This window comes from Schistocerca piceifrons, chromosome 3 (genome assembly GCF_021461385.2).
Source record: "Schistocerca piceifrons isolate TAMUIC-IGC-003096 chromosome 3, iqSchPice1.1, whole genome shotgun sequence".
Lineage (NCBI taxonomy): Eukaryota > Metazoa > Arthropoda > Insecta > Orthoptera > Acrididae > Schistocerca > Schistocerca piceifrons.
Genome location: NC_060140.1, coordinates 309,543,226 through 309,569,545, shown reverse-complemented (window position 1 = coordinate 309,569,545; position 26,320 = coordinate 309,543,226). Strand labels below are relative to the sequence as shown.

The window sequence follows — 26,320 nt, the reverse complement described above, 5'->3', positions numbered from 1 at the left end:
CCTACATAAACTAGTAGTTGTAACTCTTCCATAGTTGTATTTTCATTTAGTTTGTTGTGTATGATTGTGTTGATAGTTGTTATTGTTGTTTAGACTTGTGGATTATTTGGTGGTCTATGCAAGAATGGTCTAATGTCTGTATTTGTGTCTTCGTATTCTATGTACGTTAGCTGAAATTTTTCTTCTATATCTAACATGTGTGTCACTTCATGTTCTATTTGTGCTTCTTCTGGTGGCCGTCTTAAGACGTCGTTTTCCTCTGATTGTTTAATTGATGTGTGGTGTTCTTTGTTTGTTTGCTCTGGGATGTTTGTGTCCATTACTGTATTTTCTCCTTCTTCTGATTGCACATTATTTTGTTCCAGTATTTGTTGTACTTGTTGTTTGACGTTTTCTAATTCTGACTGGGGTATTTTTTTTTTATTATTATTACACATATCTGATCAGCTAGTCGTTGTTCTGTTAAAAATTTTAATTCTGGGCATCTGGTAATAAATTTTGTGTATACTTGTGATCTGTATCCAGTTGTGTTGGTTCCTAAGTTTTTTGCTTGGTAATAACGGAACATGAGGTGTCGGTTAACTTCATCTGACCATCTCATCCTCTGTCTTTGTTTTCCTTCTAGAGTGGTTGCAAGAAGCATATCCTGCAAAATACCTCTATTTGGATTTAAATCACTTTCCGTGTGGCTAGCAGTGTCGTTACCATTGTGGACGGGCATAGGGTTCAAGCATCGTCCCCGACCATGACAGCGCTTGTCCGAGGCTTCATTAGTTCTGTCCTGAACCAACTAATCGCACTAAAAGAGGGGTTAGCCCTATTAGTGGTTTGTTCATTTCGTCGTCTTTTACGACTGGCAGAACACACCGAAGGCATATTCTTTTCCCGGGCCTCCACGGGGTTTTATTATTATTATTATTATTTTAAACAAACAAACACGATCTTGCTACAAATTGGAACTGCTCGGCGTTAAAATGAGTGTTTTAATGGAATCCTGTAATAGCTTTGAGTATGATACATGTATTATCCATAAGTGCCATATTATTATTATTATTATTATTATTATTATTACTATTATTTTATAAAAAGAACGGGGAAAACATTTTAGGCTCCATCTACACCTCAGCAAGGTTTTTAAAGCACTTACTGCATGTGACTAAGTTGCATTTTACAGGCAGGGATCTAATGCAAACTATTATACACAGGAGATTTCTTTTTATTGCATTGATGAATGCACACTTGTATTCTCTCTTTTAAGATGGGATATCCACGATACAGCACACACAGTATAGTGTAATTGAGCTAGGAGTTTACAATTGGATTACAAGTACTATCAAATTTAGAAGCTATGACCAGCAGATCATATGACTGAATGCTACATCCTGGGTATTTAGAGTGTAAGATGTATGTGTTACAAACCGTCACTCTGCAATTTTGTCTACTGGAGGAATTCTCTCTCTGCCTACAGTTCTAGGCTTTTTCAGTAAATAAAAAATATCCTATTAAATCTATTCTCTCTAGGTATATAAGTATATAAACTGAAGTCACCTATTCACTTCTTTTTGTATGTGTGAGCTAGTCTCAGAAACTACCGTCATGATATTCCCAGAACCGATATCTTGCCAGTACCGGTATAGATAAAAGCCAAAAATCTCAGAGATTCTTGATTCCCGGCATGAATGAACCATCTACACACACAATTAAGTTTGTCCAGAACCCGCAGTGCTCTAGTCCTGCTTGTACTTGGCCAATTTTAAAAAAAAAATTAGGTCTGTGTTTCGAACAGAATACACTCCCAATATTAATGTCTACTATACGTAAATTGAAGGTGGAGAGGGGAAAAGGAAAGGAAAGGGAGCGGATCACTGATGTAGCTGCATTGGGACATCGCGTGGAATCGGTGGCGACAAGTGAAAATGTGTAGGACGGAACACGTTTCGAAATCGGGATCTCCTGCTTACTTGACAGGTGCGTCAAGCACTGTGCCATCCGGGACGCAGCGCTATCGCAACTGCACTGACTACCTCGGCGCGCCTCACGGCCGATCCACACTCCGACGGAGCGTCACCCATCCGCTGTCCCTGTCCATTTCCTCCATTACCTCTACTCTGAGATTCCCACAGGAGGTCGGATGTATTTGTGCATCAGCACTGAAGAAAGCTGATCCATTGCCTAAAAGAACAGACACCACGCATTCATATAACTGATTGCCCTATTTGGGCAATACATCATGGCAGGGTATAAATGAAATAAAAATAACATGAAGGTGGCCGTAGAAGAAGTCAAACTTCTAGAAATGACAATCAGGAAGGCGAGTCAGAAGTATTCAGTTACAAGGGGTCGTTAGGTGGCAGACGTAAGGTTTATGAGAAAGGAAATAGTGGCCATGGACCCTGTTTGAAGAAATAATGAGTTTTACCAGACATTATTCAGTGACAAAATGGAAAGAGTATTGGACGATCATGTTAAAAATTTAGATAACCAGCTTAAACCTTTTTAGTAAATACAGGATGTCCGGGTTCGACGTATTGTTATATAAAATGTAACAAATTGAGATGTAATTGAGATATTTATTGGCTGTTTGCTTCTACAAGTATAGTAACTCAAAATTTTTTTATACGTCTAATACACCTCGATACTCACACCGTAAGTGGCCCAACAGATATCTAATCTGTGTTCCACTTCTCTCCAAGTGTAACATCTGCGACAGCTGCACGAATGCGATGACGCCGAGCTGCTAAATCACGAAATGGTATTTGATACACTTCATTATTGGTAAACCCCCAAGGAAAAAAAATCAAGTGGCGTAATGTCTAGGCTTCTATGGGACCAAGAAATCAATGGACTACCTCTCCGTGTCCAGCTATCTGAGAACTCTTGATACATAAAATCCCTCACAACGTTCTCAAAATTGTATGGTACGTCATCTCGCTAAAAGATCACGTCAAGAAGAAATTGTTGCACAGTATACCGAACACCTTCTGCTATGAAGTCCATATGGCTACTGACGCGCGTTTACGTGAACAAAGCAGTTAAGCGCATACACATGCAGTATCAACTGCTGCAAACAAACACGAACCAAACCTGTAGAAGAAAACTGCCAATAAATACTCAATTACGTCAATAAATATCTCAATTACGTCTCAAGTTATTAAATTACGAGGACTGTCCAGAAAGTAAGTTACGATCGATCGCGAAATGAAAATCACAGTGAAAATCAGAAATGTTTCATTTGTAACAGTTAGCTATACCTTTCAGCTACTTCTCTATGTAGTCGCCGTTCTGACTCAGACATTCGTCGTAGCGATGTACCAACTTTCCAATACCCTCATCATAGAAGGCAGCCGCCAGTGCTTTCCCCCAATTCTCTACGCTGGCCTAAAGCTCGTTGTCTATGCCAAAATGTTGTCTTCATAGCCAGCGGTTCGTTTGAGCAAAGATGAAACTCAGTGGGAGACAATTACGGGCTGTATTGTGGGTAACCAAACATTTCCAATTGAAACGATGCAGGAACATCTTCATTGCCCCTGCACAATGAGGCTGAGAATTGTCTTGAAGAAGAAACCGCACGACAGTTATGTAATGTTGGTTGCATAGCTTCAGGGGAAAATTCTCACCAGGCCCTCGTACTTGGCGGGAGACACTATTTTCTATAACATCTTTACGCGCTCACTAAGAGCTCAGGAATGAAAAGAGCGACATAATTCTACCTAGAATCATAGTAGAGACACTGCCCAACACATCTTTGCAAAGCTTTATCGGATTTTCATAGTCGTTTCCATTTCGCGACCGATCATAACTTACTTTCTGGACAGTCCTCGTATATATTATTATACGTTTATCCTGGACAACCTATATGCTTTATTAAATCTAGTTTACAAAATGTAGAGCAACTGAAAGTAAAACATCTGTTAAAAATAACAAAAATTAAATCGGGTAAAGACTTTTACCATAATTGTCTGTCAAGGCATAAGAACTCAACGCTAAGAACACCTGAATCCCAGACTTTGCAGCAAGCAGCAGGTTTGAACAAGAAAAAAGTTGACAATTTCTTTAAAAAACTACGTGATATGATGGACTAGTTAAAGTTTAAAAGGATTTACCATCAACGTAAAACTTTTTTTGCAACAAAAATGATTTTCCCGCACATTGCGGTTTTCATGTTCGATACAATGCTCCAAAAATTTACACGACTGAAATGCAAAGGGTAAAAAAATATTAAAAAAAGTCAACGAACTATATTGTTATTGTACTGAGTTTTATTAAATCTGTTAAATAAGATATTTTAATAGTATTACTTAGGTGAAGACTGTTCCAGTAAAATCTTCAGGAATTGTTATAATTTCTACACCCTTGTAAAATCGGATTGTTCTTTCGGAAATAGAAAATTGTAGTTCTAAGCGTAAGTTAAAACTCATCGAAAGCTTCTCTCTCTTTCCATGTGAAGGTATAGTCTTGTGAATCGGAAACATCTTCTTGAATTGTCATATGTACTGTTTCACGTAACGGCGCTACTTACATTGGTGTTGGTAAAGGCACCAACGATGTAAGGGACTGCGATGCCCGTCAGATTGGCGAACATGTTGACGATGCCGACGATGGTGCCTGCGTAGTTGGGGGCGATGGCCTGCATGTTGAGGTAGGAGCCCGTGCAGTCGGTCGCTGTGCAGAAGCCGCTGAGCGCCAACATCGCGATGATAATGGTGCTGTCACAGCCCACCAGCGCTACCACCACCATTGTAGCGGCGGGCACTAGGGTACCTGTATATTAATAGATGTGATTACAGAGCTGCAGTTGACCTCTGGCTTTGAAAAGTCGGTATGGTGTTAAACATGTGCTGTGAGCAGAGAGTCTAAGCGTCAGAGCATGGAATTAAGGACAGAGTGGATATCGAACTTTAGAGTTTCCCACGTCTAGAATCTCATTGATTGGGCTCGAATTGTCTTCAGTGATGAGCCCCGCTTCGAACTGAGTCTCGATGACAGCGAAGACCTGTCTGGAGATGCTCTGGACAACGATGGGAAGCCAAGCTGACTGTCCCCCACCATATAGGCCAATGTATTACTGACTTTCTCAATTTTTGAAGCTCTTTCTCTTAACTAAATCATCCAGTTTTTTTTCTGAAAATGTAGTCATTTGTTAGCGTGTACATGTACATCACATCTACCGATCTCCGTCGCGTTCGGATAATTCCTTCGTGGTGGGTCTTTGTATATACATAGTGTAATTCGACAGGCGACGATTCAAGTGGGTGTCCAGGCCAGGGAACTAATGACAAAAATTGTTTTTCCAAGAGAACTGTGTCTTATGCCAGCACCAGGAAAGAAGCAACACTGAAATTCAATCAGCTATAAAGCAAACACACACGGTGAAAATTATTGAACTATATGAAATAAAATCGTCATAACTTCTGAAAGGTGCGTTAGGACCTTCAAATTGTATGGTTGGCGGCGTGGCGTGATGGAAATTAGTATGCGCATTGTTGTTTGGTTTAGCAACGAAGTCCACTTTGATCTGGATGGATTCGTCAATAAGAAAATTGGCACATTCGAGGGACTGACAATCCGCATTTCACGATCGAGAAGTACCTTTACTCTCAAGGGTGACTGCGATGTGCAATGTTAAGTCACGGAATAATCGGTGCGACATTATTGGAGGGCACGGTGACTACCATTATCCATAGTGATCCTGATTTCGACAAGATGTGGTTCATGCAAGACGGAGCTCGACGCCATCGAAGGAGGAGAGTGTTTGATGTCCTGGAGGAGCACTTCGGAACCGCATTCTGGCTCCAGAGGGCACTGGCATGGCCCTCGATTGGCCGCCATATTCTCTGAATCTGAACACATGAGACACCTTTTTGAGGGACTTTATTAAAGAAAAGTGTACAGCAATAACACCAAAACCATTGCTGAGTTGAAAACAGCGATTCAGGAAGTCATCAACAGTGCGATATTCCGCCACTTTAGCTGGTCACGCAGAATTTCGCTTTTCGTCTAAGCCACATCATCGTCAATGATGGCAGCATATAGAACATGTCGCAACGTAAATCTGAATATTTGTAGTGACGTGTACATGTTGAGTAAAGTGTGCGCTCACTGCAGTTTGTAACTAATCGAGGCTTTTTCATATAGTTCAGTACTGTCACCCGGTACATTAAAGACTAGACTGGATATGATGAAATATCAAATAAACTTCTAAAGGCTGGTTCACCACTTATCCGAGTTGTACTCACTCTTCTATGCATTGTGTTTTTCGTGGCCACTCAGCTTACAGACCTACACCTTCATCTATACTTTGTAATCTACGTCATCATGTGTGGCGGAGGCTACTTTATGAACCCTTTTCACTTTCTCCTCTCTCCCAGTCGCGAATGGTGTGCGAGAAGACTCCGTGTGAGCTCGAATCTGTTTAGTTTTACCTTTATGGCGATTTCGCGAGACGTGCATTGGAGGGAGCAATATGTTGGCTGTCTCTTTTAACAACGTACACTCTCATAGATTTGAAGTAACCCACACCGTGTTGCACAATGCCTCTCTTGTACTTCTGTACCTACACACACTATGTGATCAAAAGTATCCGGACACCCACAAAAACATCCCTGTAATTGACTGCTGGCCGGGGTGGCCGAGCGGTTCTAGGCGATATACAGTCTGGAACCGCGCGATCGCTACGGACGCAGGTTCAAATCCTGCCACGGGCATGGATGTGTGTGATGTCCTTAGGTTAGTTAGGTTTAAGTAGTTCTAAATTCTAGGGGACTGATGACCTCAGAAGTTAAGTCCCATAGTGCTCAGAGTCATTTGAACCATTTTGTAATTGACTGGCCTGCACAGAGTCCTGACCTGAATCCCACAGCACACCTTTGGGATGTTTTGGAACGCCGACTTCGAGTCAGGCCTCACCGACCTACATCGATGCCTCTCCTCAGTGCAACACTCTTTGAAGAATGGGCTGCCACTCCCCAAGAAACCTTCCAGCACCTGACTGAACGTATGCCTGTGAGAGTGGAAGCTGTCATCAAGGCTAAGGGTGGGCCAACTCCGTACTGAAATCCAGCATTACCGATGGAGGGCACCACAAACTTGTAAGTCATCTTCAGCCAGGTGTCTGGAAACTTTTGGTCACATAGTGTGAGTACTGTACAGGCCATTGTACACTGCATGTCGGAGGATACATAGTACCAGTATTAAAAACATTATTTCCTATTCCATTCGCGCATTAGGCGAACGAAAAATGACCGTCTGTGTGCCTCCTGATACCTCTTAGTTCACGTGCCCTACGCAAGATATACGTTGCTGACAGTACAATGAGCGCACAGATTCTTGGAATACAGGTTCTAAATATTTACCAAACAGGCTTTGGTGAGAACTATGTCCTCCTGTTTAAGTTCTCTGAGCATTTCTGTTACAGTTCTGTATGAGCTACATCGACCTGCTACAATTCCAGTAGCGCGTCATACTGTGACTTCGTTCAGAGATGTCCTGCACTTTTCTAAAATCCTTCCAACAAATCTAAGTCTTCCAATCACCTTTCCTACCGCTGATACTTCCCTGCTTAGTAATGATCTTACGTGGACGTCACATTTTATGTCGCTTCCTTGTATTACCCTTAAGTACTTCTACGATGTGACGTGTCCAAAATGATCACAACATATCCTCATACTATATGGTCCCCTCGGAGATGCCCAGAAGCCAATTGATGACAACCTGGAGGAGACCCAGCCGAAGGGTAACCGTTCTGGCGATAGTGCATCAGGTGTAGTAACGGTCCATAGACCAACAGCTCGCAGAAGTGACAGCTGGTTGTAAACGAGGCTCGGTGACACACATCAAATCGAAGACTGGCGTGGAGTAGCTCTTGACAAAGGTTGTAGCAGTAGCCTAATAGTGTTATACTCCAATTAAAATTACAAACAATCTTGCCGGAAGAACATCTGCAACTGAGCATTATACCAGGGGTTGAAAATACCGCTTCAGTTGTAAATTTCTTTTATTATCGCACGACTGGTTTTGGGCTCTTATAAGCCCGTCCTCAGGTGTTGTAGTGGAAATAGCAAGAGACGGGAGATAATTTTCACACGCAGCAACACACATAAAACACAAAAAATTTCATACAAATGTTTTTAAAATCTTTTAGAAAACATTTCAAAACCGCCGGTCGGGCTACGTGCTGTGAAACCTATGGCAATGCGAAGGTGACACCAGACAGTATTACCGACAACTGCCTGGGCTGGGAAATATACAAATAATACCAGGACACTTAGGCCTACACTTGGTGCTGTGGCCCCCGAGCTCGGCGGTGGATGTGTGCTAGGCAGGGTGTGCTACCTATGAGCGCAGAACAGGGAGTAGCGGATGGGAACGAGGAAGCAAATTGGTAAACCAAAGTGGCGAAGTGCTGCCATCTATTGACGGAGAGAAGAACGCGGGGGCACTAGCCCAGCCGTTCACAATTTGAATTAGTGGATTACATTTAGACTGAAGAAACAGCAAGAAAAATTACATAAAAAATATACGAAACAAGTTAAAAGTGCATTGAGCGTAGTAAAGGAACGTACAGAACAGGTCAGTACAGAACTGTGGTAAAACTGAGGGGAAGCTGCAATATAAAATTGTTATATAAACCGCAAAGCGCAATCAAACTTCCTTCTACATGAGTGGCACACAAGTTTTAAATTTAGTGGGGATGTATAAGTGGCAACGTGGAACAACGCGCCCCAATCATCAGTTGAAAGAACATACACATGTACCACTCCCACTTACAAGCTCTCGTTACTGATCAACAGTAAAAGCAGCGAAATCTTACAGTCTATACCGCCGGGAAGTAATACCCCAATTAATAGCTAGCACCAATAGCACTAAAAGGGACACATTAAAAGTTGGGTCAAATTAAAACCTGCTAACCAACAGTCGACAACTAATCGAGGCTTATATGAGATAAGACCTGAGATGCATTTTACATCATGAAAGAAAGCAAATTTTTAATTATTGACGAAACAGATAATGCCACAGACAATAATGTGCCATAATCACAGGATAAAATGAAAAACACGCAAACTTTTATTAAGAGAGGATAATTTTACGACGGCCGGGGTGGCCGAGCGGTTCTAGGCGCTACAGTCTGGAACCGCGCGACCGCTACGGTTGCAGGTTCGAATCCTGCCTCGGGCATGGATGTGTGTGATGTCCTTAGATTAGTTAGGTTTAAGTAGTTCTAAGTTCTAGGGGACTGATGACCTTAGAAGTTAAGTCCCATAGTGCTCAGAGCCATTTGAACCTTGATAATTTTACAGCTATGTAAAATGAACTGGGTGAACCTTGCGGACCTCACTACAGGAAACAGGCATATGCCGTACATTCGTTAAGCCTATTGAAGGCCACAAAAATAATTTTCTTTTGAGAGAGGGACTGCTTTGAGTGAACTGAAGAGCAATGAATAATAGAACTACTCGTAGCTGGTTTTCTAAATATGTTAAGGTGAACGTTACTGTCCTGCACGAAATTTCCAGACCTAAAAATGAGAGTGTAAAGCCAGAGTGGTATTCTATCGTAAACTTAATCTTGGGGTGAATTTTTTTTTAAAGTCGTGTTGAAAAAGTTGCAGCTGCGCGTCGGTCCCATTATGCAAAAGTATGATGTCATCGACATATCTTTTGTAGCATACCACTCTTTGAAGGTGTTGGAGGGTTGAAAAAAACTGATGTTCAATGTGATTGATGTAAATATTCGCTATTATACTGGCAATTAGATTTGGAAATGAGACAAAGTAGTAAAGGAGTTTTGCTATTTGGGGAGCAAAATAACTGATGATGGTCGAAGTAGAGAGGATACAAAATGTAGACTGGCGATGGCAAGGAAAGCGTTTCTGAAGAAGAGAAATTTGTTAACATCGAGTATTGATTTAAGTCTCAGGAAGTCGTTTCTGAAAATATTTGTTTGGAGTGTAGCCATGTATGGAAGTGAAACATGGACGATAAATAGTTTAGACAAGAAGAGAATAGAAGCTTTCGAAATGTGGTGCTACAGAAGAATGCTGAAGAGGAGGTATTGAACAGAATTGGGAAGAAGAGGAGTTTGTGGTTCAAATGGCTCTGAGCACTATGCGACTTAACTTCTGAGGTCATCACTCGCCTAGAACTTAGAACTAATTAAACCTAATTTAACCTAAGGACATCACACACATCCATGCCCGAGGCAGGATTCGAACCTGCGACCGTAGCGGTCGCTCGGTTCCAGACTGTAGCGCCTAGGACCGCACGGCCACTCCGGCCGGCAGGAGTTTGTGGCACAACTTGACTAGAAGAGGGGATCGGTTGGTAGGAGATGTTCTGAGGCATCAAGGGATCACCAGTTTGGTATTGGAGGGCAGCGTGAAGGGTAAAAATCGTAGAGGGAGACCAAGAGATGAATACACTAAGCAGATTCAGAAGGATGTAGGCTGCAGTAGGTACTGGGAGAGGAAGAAGCTTGCACAGGATAGAGTAGCATTGAGAGCTGTATCAAACCAGTCTCAGGACTGAAGACCACAACAAGAACAACATACTGGCAATGGGGTATCCCATGGCTGACCCATCAGTTTGTCCATACAATCTGTCTTTGAAGACAAAGTAAATATGCTCCAGGAGAATTCTGAGCAAATGAAGGAATTCATTATTTTTTTGTGAATCTAGATGTGAGAACATCCGTAAGTCGGATTCAGTAACAGTAATCACCTCTTTAATGGGGATATTCGTGTACATGCTCACGATGTGGAGACATGCTAGATTCGTATCACTTGTTACAGTTACATGTTTGAGGTGTATAATTAACTCCTCTCTGTTCTTGATGGCATGATCGTCATGGACAAAATAATGCTCGATTAGTTGCGACTGTCGGTTAGCAGATTTTAAATTGACCCTACTTTTAATGTGACCTTTTAGTGCTACTGGTGCTAGCTATTAATTGGCATATTACTTTCCGTCAGTATAGACTGTAAGATTCCGCTAATTTCCCGGTTGATCAGTAACTAGGGCTTGTAACTTTTAACTGATCACTGTGGCGCGTTGTTCCACGTTGCCACTTACATATCCCTACTAAATTTAAAACTTGTTTGTCACTCATGTAAAAGTAAAGTTTGATTGCGCTTTGCGGTTTATATAATAATTTTGTATTGCAGCTTCCACTCAGTTTTACCACAGTTCTATATTGACCTGTTCAATACGCTCCTTTACTACGCTTAATGCACTTTTATCTTATTTCTTGTATTTTTGACGTAATTTTATTGTTGTTTTTTCATTTTAAATGTAAACTAGTAGATCAAATTGTGACCTGCCGGGCTAGTGGCCCCGCGTTCTTCTCTCCGACAGCTCTTTTGCCACTCTGGTTTACCAATCTGCTACCTCGTTCGCATCCGCAACTCCCTGTTCTGCGCTCATAGGTAGCACACCGCGGCTAGTGCACGTCCACTGCGACGCTCGGGGCCCAGAGCACAGTGTAAGAGTTCTGCTATTATTTGTATATTTCCCTACCCAGGCAGTCGTCCGTAGTACTGTCTAGTGTCACTTCCGCATTGACGTAGGTTTCAAAGCACCTAGCCCGATAGGCGGTTTTGAAATGTTTTCTAAAAGTTTTTTTTAACTTTTGTATTATTTTTTTTGTTTTTATGTGTGTTGTTGTGTGTGAAAATTATCTCCCGTCTCCTGCTATTTCCACTACAACACCTGAGGATGGACTTATAAGAGCCCGAACCCGGTCGTGGGATAATAAAAGAAATTTACAACTGAAGCGGTATTTTCAGCCCCTGGCCAATTGAAATTATTTTGCGATCGACAGATTGCTCTGGTGTGGGCAGTGTTGCCGGTGTACACACAACCATGCTTCAGGAGCTGCTCGTGCCCACAAGACAGACAACACAGGGAGTATGTGGTGCTCAATAAAGGACTGCAATTGGACCGCGGCTGGCCCCTACCACTCGACACGCTGAAATGTCAACCACAAAGTACTTTCAATCAGAGTGTTGGACGCAGCAGTCAGTGTTTATACTTGCTTGGCTCGTTTCTATTATGACAAGGTGCCACGGTTCAAAGAACTGTGACTGACGCCCGAACAACAGGGAACTTACATGCATTGAGACTAGGAAATAGTGTATTGATAATGGCTAAGCACTAGCCGAAATCTGGATTTGCCAAATAAAACCTGCAAAAAAGGACGACTGATAGCTGAGTTGTATAATTTATAACTCAGATCACAGTCGCTGAGTGCACCCACGTTCCTAATGGAAGGTAACCTGATCAATGTGTCCAGTCTGTGTAATACAACTTTCACTTCTGAACAAATTGTGAGTACAATAATTATTTTCTGGAGTGTTTGAAACTAACTAGCTCTTATTTTGGGGTTGTTTGCATGTGCAAAAATCGCGAAATACAGCGAAAACAATAACACCAATCCAAATAGTAAACCAATGTTTTTAATACTGCACACAACTTGTTCAAAGTATTCGAAGTTAGTTAACACGTATCGTCTATTTTCAGTTTCTGCAGAGCTGAACTAGAGCATATCGTGCATTGTCAGGTTTTTCTTTATTAAAGACGTACAGTTGTCACCGGGGATAGTTCTGTACCTGGTAAAGCACCTCTCCACATCATAGGATGTCACAGGATCGCATTCGAAGGTGGCGAGGTCACTGCATGCCAACTTCGGTTCATTGTCTTCAAACGTTATGGCGTTCCCACAAAGACTCACTAATTATGGACACTGTAGAGTATCCAGGATTCTGCTGAAGAATACCTTTCAATTTGTTGTTAACTTTGTCAGCCACATGACCACGAGCTCGACCCAACTCGCTCTGCACATGTTGCATAATATCCAGTGCATCACACAGTTGATTACCAGCAGATTCTATTCTAGTGACAGCTTTTGATACGACTGAAAAGTTGGGGTTGATGTAGGCCAAGTTTCTAGGCAAGGTATCTGTCATGACCCCTTCCACAGTTCTGTTACTATATGAATCATCGCTATCAAGCTCACAAGATTGTCTTTATTTTGGTGTAATTGGTGTAGTAATACTCAGCAGCGTTAAGCCAAGAACACTATGTTGTAAGAATAGGCTGATGGGGAGGCGGGGTTGGCGGGGGGTGGGTGGTGGGGTGAGGTGGTGGGGGGGAGGGAGGCAGCGTAGGCATTTGTTCCGTGAATTGCCAAATGAAATTAATTTCTATACATGAAGATAATTTGATCATAACTCTTCTGCAACTCTGAGTAATGCTTGAGCAAGGCACTTAACGTACACCGTACAGGGGTAGAGGATCTGAAGGCCCTTGGCTGCTTTAGACGTATGAAGCATCATCCGCTACTAGCAAGAAACCGTTGTCTCCGTTCACACCATCCGGCCTCAGTAGCTTCACATAGTTGTCAAACAAAATGACAGTTGTCGAGTTCTTTAGTGTCTCGAGAACTTCACACGTCAGGAGGACCATTTCTCCAGGCCCATCAGCTTTTAGAATACCAATAACAACATTTGCAACATATCGCCAGCCCGCATCGGTGGTTTCATCTTTGGACACCCAGACCTTTTGGTCAGAAACACTAATTCGTATTACGGTGAACAACTCAACGTAGATTCATCTCGAACTGAATGTGTTGTGTGCTTCTCCAACAACTTGAATTCTCCAATGGGATGTTGTAAGATATCGCCAACTCACACAAGTACTTGAATAATGATTGTACAGTTGAAGATGGGCCTGTCTGCTCAAATAACAGTGTCTGTCTGCAGTCGCTTTCAGCACTTCTCTTCACAGAACTGCTGTGTTTGGCGGTATTACAGTGTTGTTGCACAATAAAGCGCTTTTCTGCACTACATTAATTTCGTATAGTTTAGAAAATAATATTTCCCCGTCACAGCTGAAAAACTTCTCTCCTAAATCCTGAATAAAACCTCGCAACTTCCTGCTGTTGGAGCACTTAACTTTCGGTATGTTGAACGAGACTGAGTTTGTATTCAAGCAGAATAGCGTGACCACGTGTGCGATGTTCATTACGTCGGAAGCCGTGTTCGTTGGCTTTGAGAGCGTCTTGTCGACTCCGTGTAACAATGTCTTACGTAGTGAACCAACTATAGTACTACGCTGCTTGCCTACTAGTTCGTCAAGTAACGGTTGTTTTCATTTGGAAAATATCGTCTGATACATTGTCATGTCAGCAATTTTTTCATATTCTTATTTTTATGTCCTTAAAGAAATTATTAACATATGCTTTTGTTCCAAAAGTTGGCCGAAATATGACCTATTATGGCAAAGCTGACCGAAATATGACCTATTATTACAAAAGGTGTAAGTATGTCTTTACATGGTCAAAATATACATTTTTCTACACTATGCGTGCATAAATCGTAATATTCAACCTAAAGTTGTCATACCCTTTTTCTAAATTAACTGCATAAGCGACCGCTCCAGAGGTGAATCGACGCGACGTAGTAGAAAATTATGTGAGCGTAATCTGTGACTCTTCAAATGTGAACTAATGTCTGTTGAAACAAATGATTTCAGTTTCCTTAGCGTCGGCTCTTGTCTCCCTCACTCTCTTCCGTTTTAGCTTTCGATGTAGACTCACGCTTTGATAGAAGGCGCGGTGTTTTTAATGTTTGCATATTTTATGTCAATATATCGGTTAAACTCTGACATGTTCTTGTTAAAACGAATCATTGTATCTACCTTGCCCTAATTCATATTTATCTGTTTCAGCATTAATCTGAGACGTGGCGACGTGGAAATCTTGATATAAGATGACGCAATTGATCGGCCGCCATTGTAACAGCATACATGCAAATTTGCCTGATCAATCACAGAACCTGCCTTAGTACAGGACATACAGAAAACAGACACATAACAGTGGAGAGAGCAGCTCTCCGTGTATTTGACTCGCATGACAGATACCCAATATGGACAGATATCTGCATCATGATAAACTTCAATACGTGCGCGCAGTTCATTGTAGTCGCTGCCGCAAACTGCTCGGGAAGGCGTGACAGTAGCTTGTTTCAGTAATCTGTTCACTTGGTCGCTTATTTAGAGGCGCGAACTAATTCGAGGTGATAATACGGAGCGGATGATTTTTCTACATGTTCTGACATGCCTGCAACTACGCAACTGCGCGTATTAGGAACTGAAAATTAGAGAGACGTTCTATCCACTGATACGTGCCATTATACCGTTAGCGTTGTATTTCTCATGCAGTCATCTTCTGAAAACCTGGAGGTACGTACGAATAACCCTGTACGGTGGACAGTAAAGATTCTGGAAATTTCTGACAAATTACAGCAAAGTGCAACCTTGACAAGGCTTTTGACCGTGTGAGCTGTGACAGCCTAAGCAGTATTATGCCTGAATGTGCATGTCCTTATCGCATAATAGAGGTAGTGAAAAGTCTTAAGAAAAATACACACATTGTAATAAACACATCTAGAAATCGGTTAGAAGAAATAATTACTAACCGAGGTGTTAGACAAGGGTGTGGATTATTACCCACCCGTTTTAATATTTACATTGTCTTTATTCTTCGAAAATGGAAATGTAAGGTAAACAAAAGGATTAAGATAATGAATGAGTAACACCTCAATGTAGGAACATGCGAGGCAATACGACCCAACGAGTTCTCATATAAGATAGGTTAAGGAAAGGCAAACCTACATTTATAGCCTTTGTAGACCTAGAGAAATCTGTGGACAATGTTGACTGGAATACTGTCTTTCATGGCTAAAATACAGAGAATGAAAGGCTGTTTACAACTTGTACCGGAGTCAGATGGCAGTTATAAGGGTATGAAAGAAAAGCAGTAGTTCAGAAGGGAATGAGACAGAGTTGCAGCCCGTCCCCGATGTTATTCAGTCTGGACACTGAACAAGCAGAAAAGGAAACCAAAGAAAAATTTAGAGTAAGAATTAAAATCCATGGAGAAAAATAAAAACTTTGAGGTTTTTCGATGACACTGTACTTCTGTCAGAGACAGCAAAGGATTTGGAAGAGCAGTTGAACGGAATGGATAGTGTCTTGAAAGGAGGATATAAGATGAACATCATCAAAAGCAAAACGATGTCAATGGAATGTAGTCGAATTAAATCAGATGATACTGAGAGAATTAAATTACGAAAGTAGACACTTGTAAATAAGTCTTGCTATTTGGGAAGCAAAATAACTGATGACTGTCGAAGTAGGGAGGATATAAAATGTAGACTGGCAATGGCAAGAAAAGCGTTTCTGAAGAATAGAAATTTGTTGACATCGAGTATAGATTTAAGTGTCAGGAAGCCTTTTCGGAAAGTATCTGTATGGAGTGTAGGCATGTATGAAAGTGAAACATAGACGATCAATATTTTAGACAAGAAGAGACTAGAAGCTTTCGAAACGTGGTGCTACAGAATAATGCTGAAGAGTAGAGGGGTACATCACGTAAGTAAGGAGAAGGTACTGAATAGAATTGGGGAGAAAAGAAATTTGTGGCACAATCTCACTAGAAGAAGGGATCTATCTGTTGGTAGGATACATTCTGAGACAGCAAAGGAGAGAGACCGAGAGATAAATACAGCATATTCAGAGGGATGTAGGTTGCAGTAGTTACTCGGAGATGAAGACGCATGCGGAAATGCATCAAACCACAACAACAACTTTGGTTTGCTGATGATATCGTTATTATTCAAAGGAATGAAAATTACCTCCACATGTCACTATACCAGCTGAACGAAATATGCAAAAATACAACTGTAAAATTTCTAGTAATAAAATGAAAATAATGGCACTCCGAGGAAAATATCCAGTCAGATCAAAAATTGTTTTGGACAATTGAGTTTTAGAACAAGTCTCTCAAATCTCTTATTTAGGCTGTGCTATAAGTTTTGATTTTCACTCTGACACTGAAAATCAAACACACAAGTACCAAGCTGTCTGTGGTACCATTAGCAGAACACTGGGCCATAAAACATAAACAGAGACTATCATGAAATTCTGTAAAGTGATGGCGGCTCCTGGGTTATCCTAGAAAATAAAATTCAAACAGCAGACCTGAGGTTCCTAAGGAAGATGAAGGGCTACACAGTAAGATACATGATAGGAAATGAAGATATTAGAACATAATTAAATATTTTCAACATGAATGAAAAAATTCAAAAATATTGTGAAGATCGTAGACAATACCTCATGAGAATGGTCAGCAAATTCCCCAGAAGATCCTGAACCACAAGCCGAATGGCAAAAGAGATATTGAAAGACCTTGAAAGAGATGGGAATGATTTTGTTTCTGAGTTCGGTACAGGAAACATCTCAAGACTTGAAAGGAACTCCAATTTTGATGTTTTCCTCTGTCGCTGCACTCATTCCGAATTGACTTAAAGCTTTCATCTGTCACTGGTTCCTCCCCTCCCCTCCTTCCCCCGGTCCATAGTCAACAGATGCGCTAAAAATATCTGCACTAAAGAGTAAAAAGTTTTCATCTCAAAGTCATCACAGAGACTGTCGCTAAGTTGGCGCAAGCAGAGTGGCGTAGTGTCGAAAGACTGGTGTCGTATTCAGGGGGAAGGCGGCTCAATTCCCCATGTTGCCATCCAAATTTAGGTCTTCCATTATGACTCTTCATCCATTAAGACGAATGCTGAGGCGGTTCCTTTGAAAGGGTATTCCATTTCAGTTCCCATTCTTAACAACTCCCAGCTTGCGCTCCATCTCTAAAGGTACCTCCACACCGAAAACCAACTCCAACAAACTCGGTTGACAACTGGCTTCAGCTCGAAATTTGACTTAATTTTCAACTGTTGTCAGTGGTTCAAATGGCTCTGAGCACTATGGGACTTAACATCTGTGGTCATCAGTCCCCTAGAACTTAGAACTACTTAAACCTAACTAACCTAAGGACATCACACACATCCATGCCCGAGGCAGGATTCGAACCTGCGACCGTAGCGGTCACGCGGTTCCAGACTGAAGCGCCTAGAACCGCACGGCCACTCCGGCCGGCTGTTATCAGTGGTTGTATGAAGTAGCGAGTTTGAAAAACTAGTTGAAAGGAGTTTTGTCTCGAATTTGTACTTTACAGTCAGTGGGAAAAACACGTCAAAATGCCGGCCGAAGTGGCCGTGCGGTTAAAGGTGCTGCAGTCTGGAACCGCGAGACCGCTCCGGTCGCAGGTTCGAATCCTGCCTCGGGCATGGATGTTTGTGATGTCCTTAGGTTAGTTAGGTTTAACTAGTTCTAAGTTCTAGGGGACTAATGACCTCAGCAGTTGAGTCCCATAGTGCTCAGAGCCATTTGAACACGTCAGAATTGAGTGACTGACGTATGCACAGTACCGTGTCGTCTGCATTGAATCTTTTTTGTATTTATACAACGGAGACTCCTGAGAGATCCATAGAAGTAACTGTTCAGTTTTTATTAGAAACTGAACTTAGGAAACCTCTGTTTGATCATTCTGATTCAATAATTCTATGGATAAATTATAAGTGTAAGGCAGTGACATCTACTAAGTTCATTTCGGGTCGTAAAATATATTGTGGTTTCAGAAGGAAGTGCTGGTGACATATAGTGTATCTGAGTGTAGGTGCATGTATTTGAAGAGTTTCTGCAACTTACAATTTTTAATGAAAGATTGGCGTGCCTGCCAGCTACTATGGTAATATAACACCTTAACAATAATTTTCTGTTCCTTACCTTGAGATAATGGGATATTGTGAAGAAATTGAATATGTGATATGTCCCAATAAATTTACGTATTAATGTGTAAAGAATGTATAGATAGTAAAATAACGGTACTTACTTTTACAAAAAACTTGAGTACATTCACGGTAACTCAGCTCGCTCTAGGCACGGTTTCACTAATCGTAGCCAGTTACATTCAGTCAGAATACATTAAACTTTCTGACTGTCACCAAGTGCCAAAAATCGGTTATTACAAGAAGTGTTTGTTGGTGACACTGCAGCTATAAAATTAAACAACGTTGAATATGTTGTGCTTTGCTAGCCTCAAAAGTTCTTCGAATCGTCCACAAGTCATTCTGACAAAACTCTTGAAACCTTGTCTGCGTTCAATACAGAGCTTCTCCAACACAGCATTAAAAGCTCCGTGAGTTTCTCTTTGTAACAAAAATCTTCTGGGGCACATGCGCATTTTGGAGTTGATTCTCGGGATAAACAATTACAGCAAGTATTATACAAATAAGTGCTAATGCACCTTCACAGCCGGAATCCATTTTCTTTTCCGTAAAAGAAGCAAGTATGTGTATTTACAACAGTTTGAAACTGTTGTCGACATTTTGCAACAGTTGTAAGTTTGCTGAACTCTCAACTGTTGCATGTTTGCCAAACTTAACGGTTGTGTGCTTCTGTTTGTTAGAGTTGATTTTCAATGTCAAGATACCGTAATGGCCTCACCTTTGATGGAATATTTTACCCAAATTTCCTTTCTTCCTTCGTTATGTCGGACTCTTCACTCTACGCCTTTTCCCAAAGAACATTAAGCTTATTTTGAGCTTCCAACTCCCGGTGGCCAAATTTAGAAGCACTACATCGTCAGGCAAATGCTACCTGTCAGTGTTAACTAAATTAATTCTTTTTTTTTCAAAAGGGGAAATGTGGTTGCTTGCCCTGTGCAAATATTAGTAACTATAAACAGAAAGTTCCAGAAGACTGAGACACAAGATTGTAAGTTACAACAGACATGTTAATGTCCTGTGTATACATCTGCACTGTTCTGAACATCGACGTAAGCTGTTACTGAAATCTGAGATTTTAGCCAACCTGTACTTACCTAATGCATTTATAACACGGAAACTCCAGATTTTGGACATGCATTCTTTCCGGAGCAGGAAGTCAGTAAACCACACAAAAGCCAAACTTCCAACACCACCAGTGATGTGAGGAATGGCTGATACGATCCCATTCTGTCGAAAAGCAGGAAAACAGAGCGTTATTGATAACATAGTTCTAGTTCGCAGCTAAGTAAAGAGTGTGTGCCTCATAATACCATTATAACATAAAAAAGGCTGGTAATGAAAAAATAAGTTTTCAAATTTCTCGTAGAGTGATATGAAGGATTAAGAGGCTAAATGCCATTTATTCAGAAAAGTTACATAATTGCCATTCCACGTAACTTTTACCACAGCTTACTCCGTATACCCACATCTCACTAACATACTGTAGGAGTGTGGCAGACCTTTTATAAAACGTATATTAATATTATCCATTATGAATATCTTTGAACACCGTGACATTATATTAAATGAATTATGGTTGTGGGAAGTCACTTATGTAACATTACTTTATTTACATTAAATAGTTTTTGGGGAACTCAGACTCATCCTCAGATGCGGCGTAGTGAGGGTGCAAGAGAGGGCACCTGCACCTCCCTGTCTCTCTGGAAGCTGGCGTATAGAATTTTTTCATACATTACAGAATTTCGTATGCTCCAAGAAATGACTGCCAATGTTCTAGACCGTAAGGTTGGAGAATTATATTATTACGTGTACGACCACGGCCAGGAGTACCGAGGCTTTAAGAAGTGCTGCATAACTTATGTTTCTTTGGTTGTCACACGGCCACATGAAATTACTCCGTTTTTGTTGGTGGAGCAGCGTCTTTGTGCTGTACTGAACGTTTGCAGGACAACCGCGCGGGGTAGCCGTGCGGTCTGGTGCGCCTTGCCACAATTGCGCGGTTCCCCCCGTCGGAGGTTCGAGTCCTCCCTCGGGCATATTGTCCTTAGCGTAAGTTAGTTTAAGTTAGATTAAGTAGTGTGCAAGCCTAGGGATCGATGACCTCAGCAGTTTCGTCCCTTAGGAACTTATCACAAATTTCCAAAAAAAATTTGCAAGACAGTGTTGAACAGAGTCCTCAGTCTTTTTTGTGGCAATTCACGGTACCCGCTTCTGATGGGTAGAAGCCGGCGCAGGGTTGTTCATTTTCACGTGGCAGACCGTTGTACTAACCCCGAAGAATTCGGTCATGTTACACAGTAGGTGTGCTTGCTTAATTTCAGCAAAGTCTTTTAGTCCAAGCATTCTGTGACAGCTTAATATTAAATTTGTAAAAATTACAACATGCACACAAAAAATATGAGCGTATAGGAAATTAAATTTTAAATAGAGTTTCTCTTTCGTTAAACGCGATCCAATATGGCGAAAATGGCCAAAAAAAGGCAAAGTTGCAAAAAACAGTTTTTCTTAAAGTAATGAACTGTAGCTCCGATGATTATAGCACAGGCTCTTATCAACCTTATAGTCTACAGTATGCACGGCATTGTCGATTTTGTACGAAACTTTAATTTTTCTAGGTTCTAAGAAAATTTTGTCTTTTAAAATTTGCTATAAATAGATTATTACAGTTTTCTAGATGATTTTCCCTTTTTTCAACACCATGAACACTGAAGGGCCACTGGAGCCGCTATGTCCTATCAGACTATCATAAACCAGTTACGAGAAAGGAACTTACAATCCAGACGTCCTGTTCTAGTACCCCACTTGACACGACAACATCTTGCAGCTCATCTTCAGTTCTGTCATTCCCATGTGCACCGACAACTTCGTCACTGGCGAATCGTGTTATTCACACCCGAGTCCAGATATCCTCCGACGCAAGGTGATAGCCGTGTTCGTATACGAAGACCCGTAGCGAGAGGAACCTGCCAAAGAGTGTCCAGGAAATCGACAGATTTGGAAGGTTCTGTAATGTTGTGGGGAAACTTAAGTGTTGACAGCCATACGGATCTTGTCGTTGTCCATATTCGCCTTAACGTCAGGCAGTGCATCCAACAGATCCTGTTGGACCATGTGGTGGCTGCTGTATACGGTGGTGGCTCTGAATTCCTTCTAATGCCAGGACCCAGGCGGTGGGCATCAGTAGGAATGTGTTGCGAAGCCTGGACATTGAAGTAATGGAATGGTAGGCGGTGAGTCCCTTCTTACGCACGTGGTTGACAGACGTGTACGTGGTCGTCGTGTTCCACCACAAACTCTCGAAGAACTCTCATGGGCCCTCACTGAAGAATGGGAACGGATACCACAGGGTGACTGTAGAACTATATAGAGCATGGCACTTAGGCGTCAGGCTGTAAGGAGTGATCACGAAGTGCAAAGAAAAGAACCCAGCATGGCACGATGAATAATTGTTTCCACTTTTTCTTTAACTCAGTGTGTCATTTATGCTCTCTTAGATGTAGACGCACTAAATACTGTCAGAAATCATTTATCACCAATGGATGTCATATGATTTCTATTGATTCAGCTGTCCTGTCTACCGCCTCCGCAAAAGTCTTCCTGGAGTGTGCATATAATAAGTAAACAAACCTCTCACACCTTAGAAAAGCATATAAGATGTGGGGCCTAAACTGTATTCAATAGTATGGTTTAGAGACTTCTGAAAGGGAGATGCTGATTACCAAAACAACTGGGTTACGTCTCGTTGCCAACTTCACAATTGTGATAGTCGGCATTCCACAAAGAGCGGCTTTTTCTCCACTTTCCTTTGTTGAACCATACAGCAGCGAGTTCAAAACCATGAGAGTGGGAATGACTCACAAAGAAACGAAATCTACGCTCTATAACACAGTGTCTCGGCTTACCCTGTATCACCCCATTGTGAGGAGGTGCTATTCCTTGAGCTATAGCTTGTAACTTTTATTAATTAGACTCGCCTTTCTTATATTTGGAGCAGGTTTAAGAAACATGCGACACATGCGGCCACCTGGTACGTCCAGCTGAGACGAGTGACAGAGGCGCCTAACTACAAAATCTTTGAAGGACTTACCAAGACCTCATCGGCAACTAATGTTTGAGCGAGGAGATTGATGCACCAAATAATATGTCAGTAGTGTGGAAAAATATTCTCTAACCCGCGCTGCTTACATTCACACTTCAACAAAATGTCAAATAAATGCTTGATGTCTGGGATCATTGGAACAGTGTAGGTCTAGAGGTTAACCAGTTCTGTGAGATGCAATAAGTTCTCTAAGTCTCCTATAAAAGTGAGTTCTTGTATTATGATATATATCCTAACTCGCCAACTGGGTTACTCAGAAAACGCCACTCTAGAGTCTTGGACCTCTCTCCGCTAAGGTAAATTTCTGCGAACGTCCGTGAAAAGTATATTAGCATTATTCATACATTTTAAAACAGAGATCATCTTGCAGAGCGGAAACAGCACGATATATAAATCTGTTTTACTTCAGGTCACTATTTCAGTTATGGAACAAGTAGTGCTAGAACACTCACGCTGCGGATATCGAAGTGCAAGACTTGGGCGATGTACTGTGGCAGCGACGTGATGAGAAGGTAGAAGGTCCAGTCGAAAGTAACCATGATAGCGACGAGAGCCCAAATAGCTGGCGTTGACATAATGCTCTTCCACGGCACAGGTAGGTTCTTCTGCAACACCAAAGAAGCAACACACTCCACTGTCTGCTCCTCAGTAATGCTCGTATGGTTCTAAATTAAAGTACAACTGAACGATTTTCTGAGTTCTGGTTCAACGCATCGAGCACGGCAATGCAATGGTTAGCACAATGAACTCGGAGAACGGTGGTTCACAGCAAATGCAGGGATGGTTTCTTTGAATAGGTCGCGGCCCATTTCCTCTCTCATCCTTCCATGACCTAAGCTCCTGCTCTGTCTCTAATGAGTCCACAGCTAGTGGTCGTGCGGTAGCGTTCTCGCTTCCCACGCCCGGGTTCCCGGGTTCGATTCCCGGCGGGGTCGGGGATTTTCTCTGCCTCGTGATGACTGGGTGTTGTGTGATGTCCTTAGGTTAGTTAGGTTTAAGTAGTTCTAAGTTCTAGGGGACTGATGACCATAGCTGTTAAGTCCCATAGTGCTCAGAGCCATTTGAACCATTTTTTTGTCTCTAATGACCACTTTGTCAACGTGACCTTAAACTTAAATGTTGTTTTTCTTATCCTTTCTGGTTCGATATTCGTAATTACATATTATGTACACCATTTGAGAGGGACATTTCCGTGTGGTTGATTCGTTGCCGTTTTATGACACCGCAGCCCAATAGCGTATTTAAGATGTGTCCTCTGAGCTGAGGTGGAGGGGAAGGTGAGGGGGGGGAGGGGGAAGCTACTGGTGTTAGTTTCACGTTGTGAATGGTGACGAAACGGCTTTTGGATTTCACGTCACCGTAAATTCCTGTAGGTTAACTAGCTAAAAGTGAACATCCATTAGATGTGCCAGTTTTCTTCAGTGTAATATTGAATTTATAAATTTGCTCGGGAGAGCAGCATGAATTTCAGGCCGCAAAGATTTTTCCTTCTAGTAAGTGACGTGGAGGTGGGAGGAGGAGGAGGGAGTTGCCCTCCCCTGTCGCTGGCTATGTTCTCCCTTGCCGTCACCTGTGACGTTCAGCACTGATAGTTAAGGTGGAGCAGTTGGAGAGGAGGGCAAACAGTCACATTTCAGTCGGCTACATGACTCTCAAACCTGAAGACCTATTAATTCCAAAAACGTCTAGAGGTATAATCTCGAGAAACCTAAAGACATGTTATTGATTTAGGGGAAAAAGAAGCGGACATAGATATATCCGGTGGAAACAAACAGCCTTGTATTAGACATGCAAAGCCATCTGTTTCTGTATCCCTTACATATGAAGTCATACAGACATTATAGTGACTGGAAAGCTACCGACATCGTTCCTGCTAAATGTAGAAGACACACTAGTTCCTTTGGTTTGCCAGAAGGCTCCAAGTTGTGTCTGTTGTTGAGTTTTGGCGGTATTTTCTACCATTGCCAATGTTCTGGTGTAAAAGTAAGAAAGTTCTTATGTGTCAAGAACAAGATTTAGAATGTCATTGTACGGAAAAAGGATAGGCAAAAGATTTGGGTTTAATATCCCATCGACGACGAGGCCACTAAAGGAAGAGCACAAGCATTGTCTGGCCAAGGATGGAGGACAGGTCATGTTCAAAGGAACCTTCCCAGCCTTGACCTCAGTCGACTCATGTTAACCATGTTGTTGTTGTGGTTTTCAGTCCTGAGACTGGTTTGATGCAGCTCTCCATGCTAATCTATCCTGTGCAAGCTCCTTCATCTCCCAGTACCTACTGCAACCTACATCCTTCTGAATCTGTTCAGCGTATTCATCTCTTGGACTCCCTCTATGATTTTTACCCTCCACGCTGCCCTCCAATGCTAAATTTGTGATCCCTTGATGCCTCAGGACATGTCCTACCAACCGATCCCTTCTTCTAGTCAAGTTGTGCCACAAACTTCTCTTCTCCCCAGTTCTGTTCAACACCTCCTCATTAGTTACGTGATCTACGCAACTAATCTTCAACATTCTTCTGTAGCACCACATCTCGAAAGCTTCTATTCTCTTCTTGTCCAAACTATTTATTGACCATGTTTCACTTCCATACATGGCTACACTCCATACAAATACTTTCAGAAACGACTTCCTGACACTTAAATCTCTCTACTTCGACCATCATCAATTATTTTGCTCCCCAAATAGCAAAACTCCTTTACTACTTTAAGCGTCTCATTTCCTAATCTAATTCCCTCATTATCACCCGACTTCATTCGACTACATTCCATTATCCTCGTTCTGCTTTTGTTGATGTTCATCTTATATCCTCCTTTCAAGACACTGTCCATTCCGCTCAACTGCTCTTCCAAGTCCTTTGCTGTCTCTGACATAATTACAATGTCATCGGCGAACCTCAAAGTTTTTATTTCTTCTACCTGGATTTTAATACCTACTCCAAATTTTTCTTTTGTTTCCTTTACTGCTTGCTCAATATACAGATTGAATAACATCGGAGAGAGGTTACAACCCTGTCTCACTCCCTACCCAACCACTGCTTCCCTTTCATGCCCCTCGACTCTTATAACTGCCATCTGGTTTCTGTACAAATTGTAAATAGCCTTTCGCTCCCTGTATTTTACCCCTTCCACCTTTAGAATTTGAAAGAGAGTATTCCAGTCAACATTGTCAAAAGCTTTCTCTAAGTCTACAAATGCTAGAAACGTAGGTTTGCCTTTCCTTAATCTTTCTTCTAAGATAAGTCGTAAGGTCAGTATTGCCTCACGTGTTCCAACAATGTTAACCATGGAAAACATAATACAGGTGAGGGGGCGGAGATTTGAGCCACAGTTATCTCGAATGCCAGACCAGTCGCATAGCAATAGTCCCACCCGGACCAACGGCGTGGCCGTGGAAATGAACACACACAGGTCGTGATGACACAGTATCTTATACCACTTTTGTTTGGCGTAACAAGCTAGCTACGCCACACTGAGAAGGGAGCCGAAAGGCACGCGTACACATACACCGACTGGCGTCAAGTCTGGAACAGGATAACTATTGAATGG

The 26,320-nt window shown here is 41.8% G+C and overlaps 1 protein-coding gene across 1 annotated transcript in view; it reads right to left on the bottom strand.

Annotated features, from left to right (window-relative positions):
• The window catches only part of LOC124789964 (sialin-like), an 86,568-nt gene that overhangs the window by 10,478 nt on the left and 49,770 nt on the right, over positions 1 to 26,320 (bottom strand). The window contains exons 6-8 of the mRNA XM_047257499.1: positions 23,225 to 23,377; positions 19,768 to 19,900; positions 4,520 to 4,761 (exon numbers count right to left, since the gene is read on the bottom strand). Coding sequence (XP_047113455.1) covers positions 4,520 to 4,761; positions 19,768 to 19,900; positions 23,225 to 23,377 — 528 coding nt within the window. The remainder of the gene's footprint in view (positions 1 to 4,519; positions 4,762 to 19,767; positions 19,901 to 23,224; positions 23,378 to 26,320) is intronic.